Source organism: Anser brachyrhynchus, assembly GCF_964034855.1.
Source record: "Anser brachyrhynchus genome assembly, chromosome: 2".
Lineage (NCBI taxonomy): Eukaryota > Metazoa > Chordata > Aves > Anseriformes > Anatidae > Anser > Anser brachyrhynchus.
Genome location: NC_137695.1, coordinates 18,255,721 through 18,273,505, shown reverse-complemented (window position 1 = coordinate 18,273,505; position 17,785 = coordinate 18,255,721). Strand labels below are relative to the sequence as shown.

Below are 17,785 nucleotides of genomic sequence, written 5' to 3'. Positions count from 1 at the left end.
CTGGCTATACACAAGGGACAGAAAGCAGCGCTGTAAAATTGGCACACAAAATATGGAAATTAAGCAGTCACTGAAAGATTAAAGTAAATCTGCAAGGGTCCAATGAGGCACTGTCTTTCCTTCACTATCCTCAGCTGATGTTTTCTATTAGAAAAAATCTAAGTGGAATGTGCCTGGGACATTTAAAGGAGGAGAACAGGGATCAAGATGAGATTCACTGGCGTGATGACAGCCTCAAAGTACACATTAGCCTACATTGTGTTAGCTTGTGCCTTTCTGTACCCCAAAAAAAGTAGATTACACATGTATGCTCTGTTATTTAGCAAGCATTAATCATTGTTAGAATTTACACAAACTCCATTTCATGACTAGTGACTAAACTGCTACTTTAAACTGTTTCTTTATAGAAATAACTTGGAAACTACTTTCAAATATGCTATAGATTTCTTCCTGTTTATGAGCTTCCAAGAGTACAAAGAAATCTCTGCATTTTCTAAGCCTGAATTAAGAAAGAACAAGCATTATTTGTCTAATAAAAGTTTTACATATTCTTAGTCTAGCTGCTACTGAGAGTTGTAGTTTAAAAATGAAATAAACACAGCTGCACTTAGTCATAATAATATTTAGTAATCAAGAGGCCTTAATACATATAGATGCAGTGAAAAAAAATGAGCCATAGTTTTAACAATCTCCCCGTTCTAAAATTCTGAAGAAACACATGTGCTTCAGTTTTTAAATGGCTGTTTTAAATTCATTATAGTCTTCTGTAAACCCAGTGAAGACAAGGATACTTCTGTAGTGGTCGTGAGTTGGTTTACAGAACTGTAAGGAAATTATGAGGATTTGGTTGCATATGTAATTCTAAATGGAAACTATTGCGTTAGTCTGTTTCTAGCACGAGAAATGAATTTCTCAGACATATGTTTTTTATCTTTGTAATAGATTTTGAGTTGTTTGGTCTGCTCTGAGAACTAAACAATTGAGAAATGGTGTGTAAGATATATTTTATTTTCAAATTCATACTCTATTTTACAACAAAAGTCTACTTTATTGGGCTTTTGTCCTCCTTATTTGGCTAAAGAGCCAGAAGCAAAAAGTGCTTGCAAAACTCAACACTTGAATAATCATGTGGTCATTAGTGTATTCAGATGGACACTTGTTAACCACAATTATCTAACTAGAATAGATATTCTGCGTGTAATCGATGCCCACAGAAAATGCGCAAGCACATTTTGTATAGCCTTTTGCCCTGTGATGCTCAGCGTGTTAGGAGGGCTCACCAGTCCTCATCTTCTATCTGGTGCTTCATTGTCTTTAACATTCTTCTACAAATAGAAAGCAGATAATCTCTGCTTTTCTTAAGGCAAATGGCAGCGAAAATTAAACCAGTAATATAACCCCACCTCACAGTGAAAGCCTACTGATGCTTCTCCACACTTTCCTTTGTCAAACCCTAAAATGACAACACACTGAAAGTCAGATTGTGGGACATTTTATTATTCAGCAAGAATTTGCCCAGTATTAACTCACCTCATTTATTGCTTCTGAGTATCCTGGAGGTTATTTGGGATACCACTACAGTGGGGAATTTAGTATAAGGCAAATTAATCTAGATCTCATGTCCCACACTCAGGAGCATGTCACCTCTCTTGGCCTGTATCATCAGCACTGTTGTTTTTTTCAGGATATCAATCAGAAAAGTTTTTCTTCTAACAAGTGCAGACTTTCCTGGTTGAAACAATCTTCAATAATTTCAAAGCTACCAGGCAGCCACTGAAATCAGTCTGGAAGGTGCCGTGTCAGCCAAAGCACAGTGTAGTGACAGATGCGGAACTAAAAATACCAGCTTGACAATCTTTCAAAAATCAGGCCCTCAGGAGAGATGGATTACAGGCTCAATTCCTCCGAGTCCAGGCTCAGACATCCAGCAGACACTGACCAGTGAGAAGAAATGCAGTAGGTGGGACTAGCCAAGGGCTGGAGCAAGAAGAAGCCGAACCTTCTCCTTGGAGCACATCCTGCTGGGGCTGCACCGACCGTGCTAGAGCAAGGCATGCTCTTGTCTCGTCCTCTGAGCCAAAGGTTTGGTTCCCCATCTGCCAGGGATTCCCTTGTGGGTGGAGAAACTGCAGCTATCCATTTTGAAAGCCACGGGAGATTTAGCACAAAGGCAGGCAGCTACAGGTTCTGCCCTCTGTGATTCATTCCCATGCCATACTGAAGTGTGCCTCCATCACCTGCAATATAAACCTAGGGGCACTCTTCTCCTTGCAGATTCCTCAGCCCTAGTCATTACATTATTGCATCACAAATGTTTACTTAAGGAGCTTATCTTCTGTCTCTACCGCTGAAGGCATCCCCTTTAATTCAACATCCCTCCCAAGTGCTGTCTGACCCTCCTTTCTGTTTTATCTCTAGTACGATCCTCACTCCTGTAGCTTTCCTGCAAACAAAAGTAATAAATTGCTGTGAGCTGGAAGGTAATACACTGTCATGTATTCATCCATAATCCATCTGTGGCATTAATTCCCCAGGCCAGATGCCGTGAAAGTGCCACAGACTCTCCAACAAACCTGGAGACCTACAAGAAGGGTATGGCTTCTTCCCTAGCAGATGTGCTGAGCTAAGTATTTTGTTTAAAATATTTATATGAGGAAAATGCTTTTCTGTTTAATAAAAACATTTGTTTTACTTGCCTTTTTTTTTACTTTTACTGAAAACTTCCTTTATCCATTCCTTTTGTTGTTGTCTTGTTTTTTTGTTTTGTTTTGTTTTGTTTTGTTTTAATCCCCTAGAACAAGGAAAAATAGAGGTATGAAAATTGACGTCAGCTTTTTTTAACTGCAAAAATCTTGACCCTTTTTATTTTTTTACTATTCTGCTTTAAACCAAGGTCAAGCCTCCCCCCTCTGCCCAAACCTTTTAACCATGCAACATCTGTTTCTTTTGTTTCTTTTTTTTTCCCTACTATAGCTCCTAACACATACAGAGAAAAGTGCTGGAGCTTGAATTCCCTGGTACCACTTTCTCAAATTTTCAGCATCTCTTTGAAAAGGTGTGGTTAAAAATAGAAGAAGGAACCATTTTGTAAAACTCAGCATTGTCTAACTAGTTTCTCCCTCTAATTGCTGAAGCTGGCTGCTAAAGCCAGGCTTACTGCCTTATGGGCCATTTCAGTGCTAGAAAAAAAGACACTTGGAAAAATACAATGGCCAGCTCTACTGAGTCATTGTGTCAAACCTGTATAAAGTCACCCTACCAATAAATTGAATGAGAATGAACTGAATAGCTTTCTACTGATGTAAAAGTCTTATATTTCCAGACAGAGCAAGAGACTTTGTTATACTGTAGTACTGGCAAGCGTCTGCTTTTGTCTGTCATTTTCCTTCTCCGGACTCTGATTTTATTATCATATTGCTTTAATGAAAATCACAAATCATCTGGACAGCAATGGCAAGGAGCTGTATCTCCTAGCCCTGGTGTCACCATATATTTCAGAGCTTTGTCATCACATCACTTTGGTGAAAAACACCCACCGGTTTGAGGAGTAGCCTGCAAATACACAGGAGTTAGCTGCAGAGTCACACAGATACGTCAGCCCTGCCTTTGCTGGTGTCCTTCACTCCTGGCTGTAGTACTGCCATGGTCAGGAGCTCCCTGAGGAGCCTCCATGGGGCCAGGGCTGAGTTTTCCCTGGAGGAAAGTCAGAAATCAGAGCACAGCAGGAAAAGCTCTGCTTTCCCCATCGTTTCACGCACAGTGAGCAAGTATTTCATCGCTACTGCTCTATCCATAATCCACTTGCTGTTGTGTTGATCTTTTCCATCCAACAGCAGGAAACATTGCTTTCTGAACTGTATGCGCTTATTGTGACTTGTATGCAAAATTCACATAGTAGAAATAGCACTGTGATATTGCAGCGTTTTGAGGCTCAATTCCCTCTTGTAAATTGAGAAGGCAGTGGACTGGAGCACTAACTCAGCATTGTTTCAGCTTTCTGTCAATATTCACATCGCCTTCCAGCAAACTAAGCCCACTCATGTGCTAAGAAACATCTGTGAGCAGATCTTATTTGGGTCTTCCTGTAAAAAGCCACAGGATGGAGATCAAATCCAAAGAAACAGAGTGACCTTGCTTAAAAAAGGTGGCTCAACTTTAACGTTGTTAGATGAAACATTCCAGAAAGAGCTGGTGATTGAGATATGTAATGTGATATCTGGAAAACTGACCCCAATTTCTGGTTACTGACCCTCATCTTACCTGCTACAGCTGCAGAAAGCTCAAGTAGCTGTGCAAAGGCAGGTGTCAACACACTCTGACTATGCCAAAGGTAGTGATACATTTCTACCAGCAAGAAGAAATAGGTTGGGAAAAATTGATGCTTTTGTTTGGGAAAATTTTGCAACTGCTTCCTAAAAAAATCAATCCACAACCATACAAAATCCAAGGAGATTGATCACTGCAAGTCCTTCTTAAGTACACCATTATTTAAATGGTATATTGTGGTTACGTTTTTCCTCATGTAAGAGTTTATAGATGTAAGGAAGGTATCTCTGCTTGAATTCTTGTGTTTCTTCGACAGCAAGATGGAGGCAGACAGACACCAAGAAATTCTCGCCAGAGAAAAGAATGTAGGAGAAGAAAAGGTTATGAGAAAGGGCAACGCGAAAAACTCCACTTTCTCACCAGAAGCTGTATTAAGCTGTCTTTATGTGAGTAGTTCTCCAGGGGCTCTGTGCCTCCACAGGGTAGGCACAATCCTGCCAGCAACAGCTGCTCGACAAGTACTTTGCTTCAAGGAGGCACCCTGGCTCATCGCAGCAGAACTGTAATGCTCTTCCTGTTTATAAAGCAAAATATCTGATACCCAGATAATTATGGCATGGTATGAACTCTAAGTCATGTTTTCTTGTTCGTTTTGTTGTTGTTGTTGCGAAAAAAAATACAGGGATATTTGTACACTTAATGTTTATAATAGCAATTAGCACTTGAAATCCATATATCTCAAAACGTCAGTATGATCCCTAACTTGTAAATGGGAGTAATAAAAATACTTTTGTGGCCAAGGCAGCACTGCAAGCTAGGGGCTTACTTTGGGCTGAAACCCAGAGCAAAAGCAACTAGATCTAATCACCTGTAAATCTTCAAAACCTGCAGCCCCAGCATTTTGGGGCACGTATGTCCTTGCTACAGCCAGCCCATAGGAGCCTACAAGGTGGCATTCTGGCCATGTCCTGAGGAATCTACATACTGGCATAGCTAGTGGGTGATTAGCTCTGTGTAGGTCTTTCAGGACTACAAACTGGATTTCTGACCATCTCAGCCCTGCAGACTTCCCTTCCGTACAAAAATTGGATGGGGCTCAGTGTGTACCCATGGAGATATTGCTCTGTCCCTTTTTCAGGCATCGAAGGTCAGAGGCAGGGCAATGACAGTTCATTCTCTCCTCTCCTTTAATGGATTTAATCTCACAACTCAAGTAAAAGTACCTTGAACTATAAAATATTTTCAGATGTTTATTGCTGGAGCCTTTTTTTTCCCTAACATTTTTTTTTTCTGAGTAAGAGCTGGTGAGTGAGTCTCACTCCAGAGAAGTATATTTATCCCAGGGGGACATATACTTTCTTCCAGGTCAGTGTGATGAGTAACACTGTGCACATTTCCTAAAAATAATTATCACATTCTTATCAAACTAAAGCTTTAGGTTTTTAACATTCCCATATTTTATTTTAATGTATATATATACCACACATTATATACATACACACACACCTGCGCATACAGCATTGCACTGCATTGAACACATAAATGTATAAACAGACTCCTCCAACTTGCTTACCAACATCACCCCTTGGAAAACAATGAATAGAAAGTTTGGTATTACTGATTATACAGCAGGATTACACTCTTGAGTCTAACTAATATAAACATGCCACATGGTGAATAGTATCACATGAGAGGTGGCTGCTACGCCGTGCAGTCAGCAGTGTTCCTGCCAAATGCCATACCTCTGCCAGCCTACATGTGCTCCAGGGAAGGGATCAAAATGTTACATTAAATAGAGATCTTTAAAGTTTAAAATTTATGTTATTATGTAATGACATTTAAATTATAATTTCAGAGAAACTAAGAAAACGCGATTAAATCTGCTTCTATTTTGAGCAGAGAAAATGACAAGTAAATTTTTCCCATATTGTTTTTTAATCAAGTACAAGGTGTATTGAATTTCTGAGTTTCTGAATATTGCACAGTTGTTTTAGTGTCTGTTTGTACTTTCATTATATTCACTACAAAAAACTACTTGCCTTTAAAGCATGCAAGATCAGTACCAAAAGCCAAATTCCACCCTAGGAAGGTGAAGGGAGACTTTGCCACTCAATTATTTGGAAGCAGAATTAAGCTTTTATGTGTTGCACTATCTTGTTTGCAAATCATAAATTATATTATTGATTTGCTTTAGCACCTCTTTTGAAGATCACTGAAGACAATGGAAATCTTCTTTGGTAAAACCAAATCTTTCATCCCAATACTTTAAAAGCCTACATAATTATCACCATCTTGAATAGTATCACTATTTTACAAAGATACACTGGGGCAGCCTTAGGAAGCAGAAAATATGAGTGCAAGGAGACTGCTGGGCAAACACCCAGCTGTGTCTCTGTGGCATGTGTATTTTTTGGAGGTTTGATTGGAAAGGTAAGGAGCAAAGACAGACAGAATATCAGGACTTGTCCACAATACAAGTCTTCAGACACAGAGATCTTAGCAATTTGTCTGTGTATCCTCTGTGTCCTAATGCAGTTGCTCTTTGGACGAGTGAACGTTGTTACCTCTATCTGAAGTCAAGAAGAATTAGATTACGGACAATAAGTTCAAACCCATAAAAGCAAGAAAATATAATGTCTGTGATAAAAAACAGAATAGTTAAATTTATATGCTATTTTTTGTGCATTCCTGTAATATCGTAGAATCTGAACATCTTCCAGAGGTGCATCAAGTGATGCAGCTACCATTTGTTACATGTTTTGCTTTCTCTCCTGTTACCATTCAAGGGCTCAGTGCATGCCTGTGAATCGTGTCCTGTTTTGGTAAGGGCTCTACCTGACTAACAGAAATTCTTCACGACTGCATATTTTTAGATTTGTCTCCAGGAAAGCTCAGCCTTTATACTTAAACTAGAAAGTGAAGATTTATCCCCTATCAAGTTTTCAGGGTTCAACTTCAGAGACGCTTTCAAACAGTAGAAATACCATGGAAATTTTGTCTTTGTCCTTGGTGAAGCATAAAATATCATTTATGTGTTAAACACACACAGACACATCAACTCTCCCAAAGAAAGCTCCTGTTACACTTAATTTGCTTCAAACAAAATTTTAGTGTCCTCTCCGTCTGATGCCTGATGGTCGCAGCTCAGGAAAGTAAAAGGCCTGGTTTTAATCTCTTTAAGGCAGAAAAGCACCACTCTTTAGTGAAAGCAGATGGGAAATCCTGGGATTCCAGGCAATTACACACACGTGGGAATATAGGAATAAAGCAGTTGATGATGTTAAACTCTTTCAGACTGCTGGAATGGATGAGTCCTCTGTAAGGATAGACTCAAAGTAATATTTTTCCAATTGATGGATTATAACCCTTGTCAGCCACTAAAAAAAGAAAAGGAACTTAATGAAAGTGTGCCCTGAAGGCAATACCTCTTGGTACATAATTGAGTTGCAATTCTCATTATGCTTGTAATGTCCCAGAACTAGAACTGGGTACACCCATCCAAACAGACCATCTGAACAGCCCTTATCTTGCCTCTGTCATACCCACTGAATTCTCTCTGAAGAGTTTTGCAGCCCCAGCAGTGGAAAAGTTGTGTTAACACTACATGACTGCAGCCATTAAAACTAATTATAATCATAAGCCACCAAGCACAGCTGGCAAGAACTGGTGAAGATACACTGAACTACAAAAGACGTCTGAGATTTAAGTCACTATTGCAGCCTCCTAACACTGAGCTGTAGTGCACTGTATAGTTTGTTGAAACAAAAGCAGACCAAGGCTCCTCCGAGGTGTAGTGTTTTGGGCTGCTAGTGATGCTTCGTGTGTTTGGCACCAAATAGCCCATTCTGGTCCAGCACACTGTCTATACCTAGAGACTCTGGGCTGTGTCATACAGCATCCTCCCACTGAGTTTGTTCTGATTCCTGCTCCAAAGGACAATAGAGATTTTTGACTTATATACTCTAGATCTGCTTGTAGGGGCAGAAACTCACATGAGAGTGCCCCAGACCTGCTTTCAGGGTGTGTTTCTAGTAGTCTGGGAGATGTATATTCTAAATCAGAGGCCTACTATCATTATATCCCTTAATCCTACAACAGATTCTTGCAAGAAGGAAGTTTTCTGAAAGAAGGATCATGGATCTCCATGGGAAAAAAAAAAAAAGTGGGGGGGGATTTTACATCTGTTTTTAAGCCCCTCCTTCTCTCAATGGTTGCTAAAGTCTATCAAGGCTGGGGATGAGCTGGGATGAAATGAAACACCTTGTTTAGATTTAAGGGCATTTTAAGGTTGCTGGTTCTTCTCAATTTTAAATAAAGTGAAATAAACCATTTTAATGAATTTGAAACATTTCATTCAGCAATAGCCAGAAATAAAGCATCCTGAGGATAGTCAGATGGGGTTTATCCCACCAACAGTTCTACAAGTCAAGATACTGCTTCATTTCCTCTTTGCTGCTGTGGCTGGTAGCTGTTTATTGCATGGCTGGAAGACACAGGTGAGCTGCACCCTTCACCAGTGATTGCTCTTTCATAGATTTCCATGTTTTTTTCATCGACTTGCTCTCAGCTACAACATTTACTGTCCAGCCTTCTGCAGTGTTGGCTGTGATGACAAATTTGATTTCAAAAGTACCTGTCACAGAGCCTCCGGTGACGATTTAAAACATTTCAGTGACCTGCTTTAGAGCAGGGCCTCAAAACCAGCCATAACAGCACAAGTTAGAGGCAGCGAACTTCAGCGTAGGACTGCAGCCCCTGTTTATAGCAGTTATGAAGAAAGGAAGGAGCTTCTGAAACCAGCTTTTCCACTGGAGCCAGCACAAAGGCATGAACTGCATGGAGAATCCTGGGCTTTTTGTCGATCAGAGGCATTTTTGGAGTCCAGTCAGTCTGGAACACGGTGCACAGCCCCAGTAAACCATAATACCAGGCAGCATGCTTCCCTGCTTCTCACAGTATTGCCACCACCAAATATAAGGGGCTAATCGGTCTGTACTGAATTTAGGGCTCTGTTTCTTGTTAGAGGCAGGTCCACATTTGCTTTGTTAATCTCTTGCAGAAGTGCCTACTGAATTGTGAAGTTTATTTTCACTGGGGTGTCTGTCACACTTGAGTCTTTTCCCAGTATAGGGAATTGCTGCGTTTCCCCATATGGCTCCCACATTCCTGCAGTGTATTTTTGTCTGTATATATATAAATGTCCTCTTACCCTGCCCTTCATTAAAGTAAACATGTGTACCATAAGGTCTCTTTGTCGTTTAGCCAATGCTTTCTTGGTACCTACGTCAAACGCACAGAGCTTTCTGCTGATCTCTGCACATCTCCTATAAAACAGCTCTGTTGCTGTGTCCTTGCTCAGATGTTTAAGATACCTGCCAGGCAGGAAAATGCTCAAATCATAATTTTCAGAGGTAGTGAGCATCCTGAACAAAAGTCAGTATTCCTGGAGGCTGGAGATTTGCCTGAAACAGCCAGTAAGAAATGGGGAGGAGCTAAGTTCCATCTCTCCCAGGAAATTCAGCTTCTATACGAAAGCAGTAAAAGTGACTATTTTCAATTTGGTTTAGCTACCCTTGAGGCCTGTGCTGGAAGTAGGCATCTAAGTCAGTGCTTTCTCACAGCCACACATAAGGAGATTTGAACTGGTAGCAAGGTATTTTTTTAGAACATGCTTTAGTCGATTTGGCTACAGTGGGGTCCCATGCCTAAGGGGAATTTCAACCCACATCACAGAACCATAGAATCATGGAAACATGGAATCACAGAATGGAAGAGACCTGAAAGCCCATCCAGTCCCAACCCCCTGTCATGGGCAGGGACACCTCCCACCAGACCAGGCTGCCCAAAGCCCCATCCAGCTTGGCCTTGAGCACCTCCAGGGATGGGGCATCCACAGCTTCTCTGGGCAGCCTGGGCCAGTGCCTCACCATCCTCTGAGTGAAGAATTTCCTCCTAATGTATAGTCTAAATCTATCCTCCTTTAGTTTAAGACCATTCCCCTTTGTCCTATCATTATCTGCTCAAGTAAAAAGCTGTCCTCCATCTTTTTATATGTCTACTTTAAGTATTGAAAAGCTGCAATGAGGTCTCACCAGAGCTTTCTCTTTACCATGCTGAACAGCCCCTGCTCTCTCAGCCTTTCTTCACAGGAGAGGTGCTCCAGCCCTCTGATCATCCTCCTGGCCCTCCTCCGGACCCACTCTAACAACTCCACATCCTTCTTGTGCTGGGGGTCCCAGACCTGGATGCAGGACTCCAAGTGAGGCCTCACAAGGGCAGAGCAGTGGGGCACAACCACCTCCCTCCCCTGCTGGCCACCCCTCTGTTGATGCAGCCCAGGACACAGTTGCCCTTCTGGCAACTTCTGGCACACCGCTGTCTCATGTCGAGCTTTTTGTCCACCAGAACCCCCAAGTCCTTCTCTGCAGGGCTGCTCTCAGTGAGTTCTTCTCCCACTCTGTGCTTGTGCCTGGGATTGTCCCGACCCAGGTGCAGCACCTTACAACTGGCCTTGTTGAACCCCATTAGGTTCACATGGGTCCACTTGTCAAGCTTGTCCAGGTCCCTTTGGATGTCATCCCTTCCTTCTCTTGCATCATCTGTACCACTCAGTTTGGTGTCATCAGCAAACTTGCTGAGGGTGCACTCGATCCCACTATGTCACTGATAAAGACATTAAACAGCACCAAGACAGACCCCTGAGGGACACCACTCGTCACCAGCCCCCACCTGGACATAGAGCCACTGACCACAGCTCTCTGGCTGTGGCCCAGACATCACCACCAAAAAGCTAAATCCTGTTGTATTTTCCCTCTATTTCACATGTAGATAATGTATATGTGTGTTTACATAAAAACAAAACTACTTATTCAATTAACTTGCATAAAACACACTGAGGGAAGATCTCATTAGAATCAAGGAAAATGATGTTTTGTAATGTATTGATAACATGCAAATTAGGAACTGATTTATTTTAACATTAAAGTATGTACACTGTAATTAGCAGCAATTTTGAAATGGAAAATGGTCTCCCAAGGATACGGTAAAGCAATTCCTTATGTCTGCATTTGCAACAATTGCTACGCAAAGAAAAGAGATTTAAGTAGGGACCTGCCTCTGTTAGGCAAAAGGAGATGTATAAACTTGATCAGGGTGGAGTGTGTGCTGTGAGGAGGAACTGCTAGGGTAATCTTCCCAGATCTCACAGAGAAAGGTCTACCTGACCTGCCTTCAGTGCTTGCCAAAAATAACCAAGGTTCTCTTTTCTTTTGCAGCTATTCACATTGCAGCTTCCCGTTACTGTAAGGAGTTCCCCCAGCACTAAAGATATAATTTACATACAGGGCAGGCTCTGTGGCCCACCTTCTGTACTTCATTTTACATTTAATCAAAAAATATTTAACCAAAAACTGATTTTTATGTGCAGCCCTTGCAACACCTTGACTCTCTTGTTTGGCATTTTTTCCCAAGACATGACCCAGTGCAAATGCACAGAGATTAAGACGTTCTTTGGCAGAGGGGCAAGCAAGTGAAATGCTGGTGGGTGCAATGAACCCCTGGGGTATCAAGCCACAGGGACAAGGGTCCTGGGGACAAGCAAAGCTTTGGCATTTTAATTCTGGTGCCATTCCACCACTTTGTTACCTGTATTCCCCTTGGGTCTGTACATGGCAACAGAGCTAGACTGCAGGAGAGACAAACTGACTTCTTGAACCCTGAAATTTTTATGTTGCAATGGTGACCACCACTTAAATAAGACATTTGCTTTTCTCCGTGTGTAGGATTGGGTCTTTGGCTGCCACAAATCATCTGAACATCCAGGGGTTCAAAGGAAGATGCAGACATTGGCTGCTTTATTAGGACGAGGCTGCATGAAGTTCGGGCATTGAGGTGAGCACATCCTCACAAGAGAAACATTTTGGCTCCCACGAACTGCAAACTCCCACCTGTTTTGAGACAGGGACCACATGTGGCTCAAAAGTGCAGAAGATCCCTCTGCTATTTGTTTCATGCAAAGGCATTCATACAACCCTGACACATGTCAAGATAAAACGGTTAGATAACGCGACACGACTCTACATCGCTAAAAGGAAAAATGTTATGGATAACATAAGTGAAATGCACACAGCTCGTTCCAAGGAAGCAAACCCAAGGTTATCACGTACATCTGCTGACAGTAACAGATGGCAGCGCTAATTGTTGTTCGCAAAGTTCATGTTGTTTTAATTTCCTCAAGGGCAATGCCTGGACGTGGACATGATGTGTTTCCATATTACCGCATTTGTGCGCAGTGTAGGGAAGCGCTGCTGTTCCCAGCCCTTGGTGGGGTGTCCTCAGGCTTCTGCTGCGGGCAGAGAGGCTCAGAGGAGATCCTGCCCCACGGCTCCCCTCTCCCCTGTCTCCGTTTGCTCTTGCTTGGCGTGCTACTACCCCCCTACCCCCACAGCATCAAACTCTACCCTGACCCCTCTGAAAGGCAGCTCAGCAGAAAACTATTCCCCTTTTTTTTTTTCTTTTGCACAAGGTTATTTTGCTGCCAGCCAGCTGAACTGAACGGCCCCCCTGAAGGGGTGAGGGTCAATCCTGATGGCAGAGGAAAAGCGGAGACTGCACTGGGAAGGAATATGGGGAGAAAAAGTGGAGAATAGGATTGCACTCTCCAGATAAGCACACTGTCAATGCAACCACAAGAATTCCTTTAATAGCGGAATACAAATGGAGCAAAATGCCAGTAATCTTCAGTAATGATGCTTGATGCTTCCACGTAGGGTGGAGAGCAGCTACAGCGGCATGGATGCAGAGGGGTTGCCAAGGAAACAGACGTGTTTTTCCTCAGCTGTGCAGTGAAGCACATACTCCAGACATCCATACAGCCTCATTACCACTGCATCTGAATACCTCGCAGTCTTAATAATGAATTTTACCCTTGTAACACCCCTGTCGGCGAGTAGCATTTTGTCCCGTTTTTAAAGGAACAAGGGTGAACGGAGTGACCCACCTGCCCAGTCATGCCTCCACTCTCAGCTGACTCAGACTCCTGAAATCTGAGCAAAGTCACAGCAGTTGTACCGGCCATCCCGCCAGCGTTGTGACTTGCACATGGGCCAACTCTTAGGGAAGAGTGGGTAGATAACAAAACACCAGCTCCCTGTAAGCTCGGGGATGATGGAGAAAGAGCCCAGTCACAGGTTAATAAACCATTCGCTGTGTTACCTAATGCTCAGGCTGTATTTTCCTCACTCTTTGTTTTCATTTTATTTTCTACCCTATCACATGCTCAGAAAATTTTGTTCTTATTAGAACAAAAAAAGAAAAAAAAAGTACAAATATGATTTCTTATTATTCTTACAGTAGAAATCGCTATGCTGATACATGCACTGTTTAGATTCCTAGTGAAGAAGAAACGATGGGGATCTGGTGACGTAAGCTGCAGAGGAGCTGAAAACACAGAACCATGAAAACACAGTCCCTGGTAGCAGGCTCTCAGTCCCTTTTAATAAACCTGGAGCTAAGTAGCATGAGCACCAGAAAAAGATAAATAATGCTCCACAGTGAAAAAAGCAGTCCATCATGATTTCAGGAATTACGATAGGTTCAAAGTCACTGCCGTGAGTTCTGTGTGTCCGAGCATGTCTGAAAACCTGCTTTAAAAGCCTACCAGCTTGGCCACAGAACAGGGGAGTTCCCTCAGATGAGGCTGAGTTGCATACTGTGAGCAGTGGAAAGGAGGAATGGCATGTTATGTGCTGTCAGGCTTGGGCTCATTTGTCAGAGGTACATTAACAAAGGTAGATTGTGTGGGTTGGACATACAGGTACCTAAGCATTGGTTTGCTTACGTGGTTAAAGACGGCACTTTCATCATTATTAACACAGACTTGACTTCTATAAGCCTCAAAAAGGGAAAATCACTGCTTCCTAAAACCATCTCTGAAGATATCCACTGTCCTATCCCACCTTTTTGTATAAGTGAACTTATTCACCTGCCTCTGAGAAATATTCTCAGATTTTTCTCAAATTTAAAATATGAACAAGCTGTAAAAAGAGAAATAAGTAAATAAATAAATGTCAGAGCACAGAATCACATCTAACTTGCCTTTAGAAACACTCTTAAATACTTCTGCCATGAAAGTTTCAGCTCCCAAATGTTTTCAGAGTGTGATGTAGAAATTCCCAGATTTGTTCCCATGTACACACATTTTCTTTCTAATAAAACTGACCAACATACCCCATTGTGTAAAATGAGGTTAATGGTTTAGCTAGGATACATAAAAATCGAAGGAATACAGTGACTGTGACCTCCTCTGTTTTCCTTCTTATACCCTCAGTGTTTGCAATATTTTCTTATGTCAGATAACTCAGTCTTTGACGACTTCAGTGTTGACCTCAAGGCAGCTATGGTAAGTCAGTGTGGTTGTTCAGATTCAGAAACTAACTCAAGTCCAAAAGAAAAGCCATCTGAAACGCATCACACATTTTTACAGTGTTTTGATCATTCAGAAGTATGAGGGGAGAAATACAACAAAATCTGTATTGTTCAAATCTTTGTACAAGGCAAACTACAAACAGGCTGTATTTCTTTCCATTTGAAAAGGAGTGTGTATGGGGGCTTAACATTAAATTACTGTTCATCTAATTCTATACAGAAATATCTAACCAATGGTTACAGTGAATATCAGCTGATTCATATTGTGAGACACTTAAGGAAACAAAAAAGACAAAATTTTTTAAGAGCAAGGACTGAAATGAAAATCTATTATGAACTAATTGCAAATCAGAAGCCCATGTAACTTGCAACAAAACAATTTGGAGCAAAGACTTGTCACAAACACAGCTGTTTAATGTATGGCACAAAAATCAAAAGACATCCTTTTCTTTGTGCTCAAAGAGCTCATTCATCTCTCTGGTCTCTGAAGAGCTCTTTAAAAGAAAAATGAGTTAACTATGAAGGCAAAGATGCCAACCGTAGATGAAGAGATTGTTGTAACTACCTCAACTACGCCTATAGTAATTTCTCTGTCATTTACCTGCCGCATTACCTACATTCAGCTGATGAGCCCATCTGTCTCCAGGCCAGCAACATCTCCATTCTAGTGAGCAGCCATTTGTCAAAACCTTCCCCAGGGTTAGAGACCTGCCTTTTTACTGCCCTTATCAGCTAACTATTATTGCCACTTTTATGACTGCTAAGCCAAGGCAGTGATAACTAAGACCTTCCCCTGCTCAGAGCTCTGCACACACAAGAAAAAAAGAGACTCTGTGGTAGTCAAACCTCCTACCAGCAGCCCTGATGGGCACAGAAACACCTCTGGGGCAATATGAACATGGGGCTGTATGGGGCTATATGAACATGATCAGCCCTCCTGGTGTTGTAGGGACAGTCAGCGCTACAGCCATCTACTGCAATGGTGTTGTTAATAGGACTACAGTGCTACCTTGGTGATCAGTCTGGGTATTTCGGTTTTGAAGTTTGGATAAGGTTTGAATGACCCATCACTTCAAGCAAGGATCCAGACTTCACTGATGTAGCTTGTTCTCTGTGCTACTGAGTGCTACTGAGGTGAGCATTTTAAATTTACCAGAAATACTGCAACTCAAATACTTGGTTTGAGATAATTATTTATTAGAAGAGAGCAGATCCATGTGGATCTTTTAGATAACTGGAAAGAAAACAATGATTGCAGAAGAGACTTCATAATTTTCTCTCCCTAAATTCAGATGCAGGTGACTGGGAGCCCTCAGCACTTTGCCGTCAGCAAGACCCAGTGAACTCCCCCTGCTGCTTTCCTGGGAGGCACCGAGGTATGTAGCACATGCTGCCAATGTGGGGAACTGAAGCACACACAGGGTGGGTTGTCTTCATTGAGTTCTGTCCCAAGCAGTTTTTGTTTATCATTCATGAGATTGAGGACTATATCCACAAGATTACCCCAATCCCTAACACAGATTTAGGACTGGATGCTTGCATGGTTCAGTATGCCATGCTCTGTGCTGCACTCAAGGCAGCTCTTGGCAAAACACCTTGCAGAACAGTGAAAAACAGGGATTCAAAGAACAGTCAGGAGGCCGGACAACTCTTTCTTTAGATCTGATCTCTCAGGCACCTGAAACAAGATTACACATAAACAAGCACATCACCACAGACGTGTCTACATAAAAACTCAGAAAGACAAAATGTCCACCTACTAGCTATTTCCCAGTTCAGCCTCAGAGGGCACATCTATACTACCAAATAAAACAGAGCTCAAGAGCAAATGGTGCAGACGGCTTTGTATTTACAGTGCTTCATGTGAGCTTTCTCTAGTGAAACTGGCTGCAGTCATGCTAGATGCACAATGGTAGAGATATGGTTGCTGACCTTGGGTATGCCCTGGATGTTGTGCACGGTACCTCTGACCCTAAGAGAGGTACCGGCTGAAAGCTGAACTACAGTCCCCCAGAACTGCATTTTTAGAGTACAAACATGGAAGGCATATACTACAGTCCCAGCCTAAGTCTCACTATTTTCAAACGTCCTGTGTCCCCAGTGACTTGTGAAAACTCAGCCCAATTCAGGAAGATCTCTGTGCTACAGCATCTCTAATTTCTAGGTGGTTTTCCAGACATTCAAACCAGGTTGGGCTCCTGGAACAAATTTGCTTTAAGTTGCAGTTAGATACAACACTGAACGTGGGCAACCTTCCAAGTAAATCTTTACTTACCCTCAGGAATACAGCAATCAACAACAGAAATGCTACAACAGCAAAACAGCTTAACACACCCCAGCCACACCTAGAACTTAGCATTTTCTGGAGGTTGGTCAGATCCCACCTACTTCTGCTCCTGGGAGGGCCAGGCCACAGGAGACGATGCCATCACGCCAACTCCTGAGCTCCAGCAAGGGGTCCCTCTCGCAGAGCCAGCCTGGCCTATTCCCTTGCTGTGTCTACGTACTCTGACCTATTTCTGATCAAAAAATATTGTGCCCAGATTGGACAGAAACAAAACTTCAACAACATTCATACTTGGCTTGTCAATTAAATAATGCCTGAAGAGTTCACCAGCCCTTGTGACTGTAGGTGAAGTTACAAAAAGTGCATTAGCACTTTGGTGCCTTTTTGGAAATAACCATGTCAAGCCAATAGATCAAGGGTCACAGACCAGTCATTGAGCATCATACACCTTCTATATTTGCTTTATGTACATAAAATGGGAGCACTTCCAGCTCAAGTCACCCAGATCCTAACTATCAGCCACATTTAATGTACGTATGAGTATTCCCTTTACTTCTAGGACTTACGCTTCTACACCTGCACATACCAGTACCTTTTATGTAAACAAACTCTTCGTAGAGTCAAGGTCTGTATTAGTATCTTCTTCATAACATGAAGTTCACTTGAAGGGACTTTGGTCAGGGCATATTTCATGTGAAATAACTGTCCAGCCACTGTTGGCAGGTACCAAGGATATTTCTGTTTATTTTGCCCAGTGGAAATCTTAAATCCATTTCAGAGCCTCATAATGCTGTCAGATTTATACCA

The 17,785-nt window shown here is 42.0% G+C and overlaps 1 protein-coding gene across 1 annotated transcript in view; it reads right to left on the bottom strand.

The window, feature by feature from the left end:
• Positions 1–14,637: 14,637 nt before the first annotated feature.
• The window catches only part of LOC308191151 (uncharacterized protein), a 30,591-nt gene continuing 27,443 nt past the window's right edge, over positions 14,638–17,785 (bottom strand). The window contains exon 5 of the mRNA XM_080583291.1: positions 14,638–16,369. Coding sequence (XP_080439417.1) covers positions 16,362–16,369 — 8 coding nt within the window. The 3' untranslated portion in view covers positions 14,638–16,361. The remainder of the gene's footprint in view (positions 16,370–17,785) is intronic.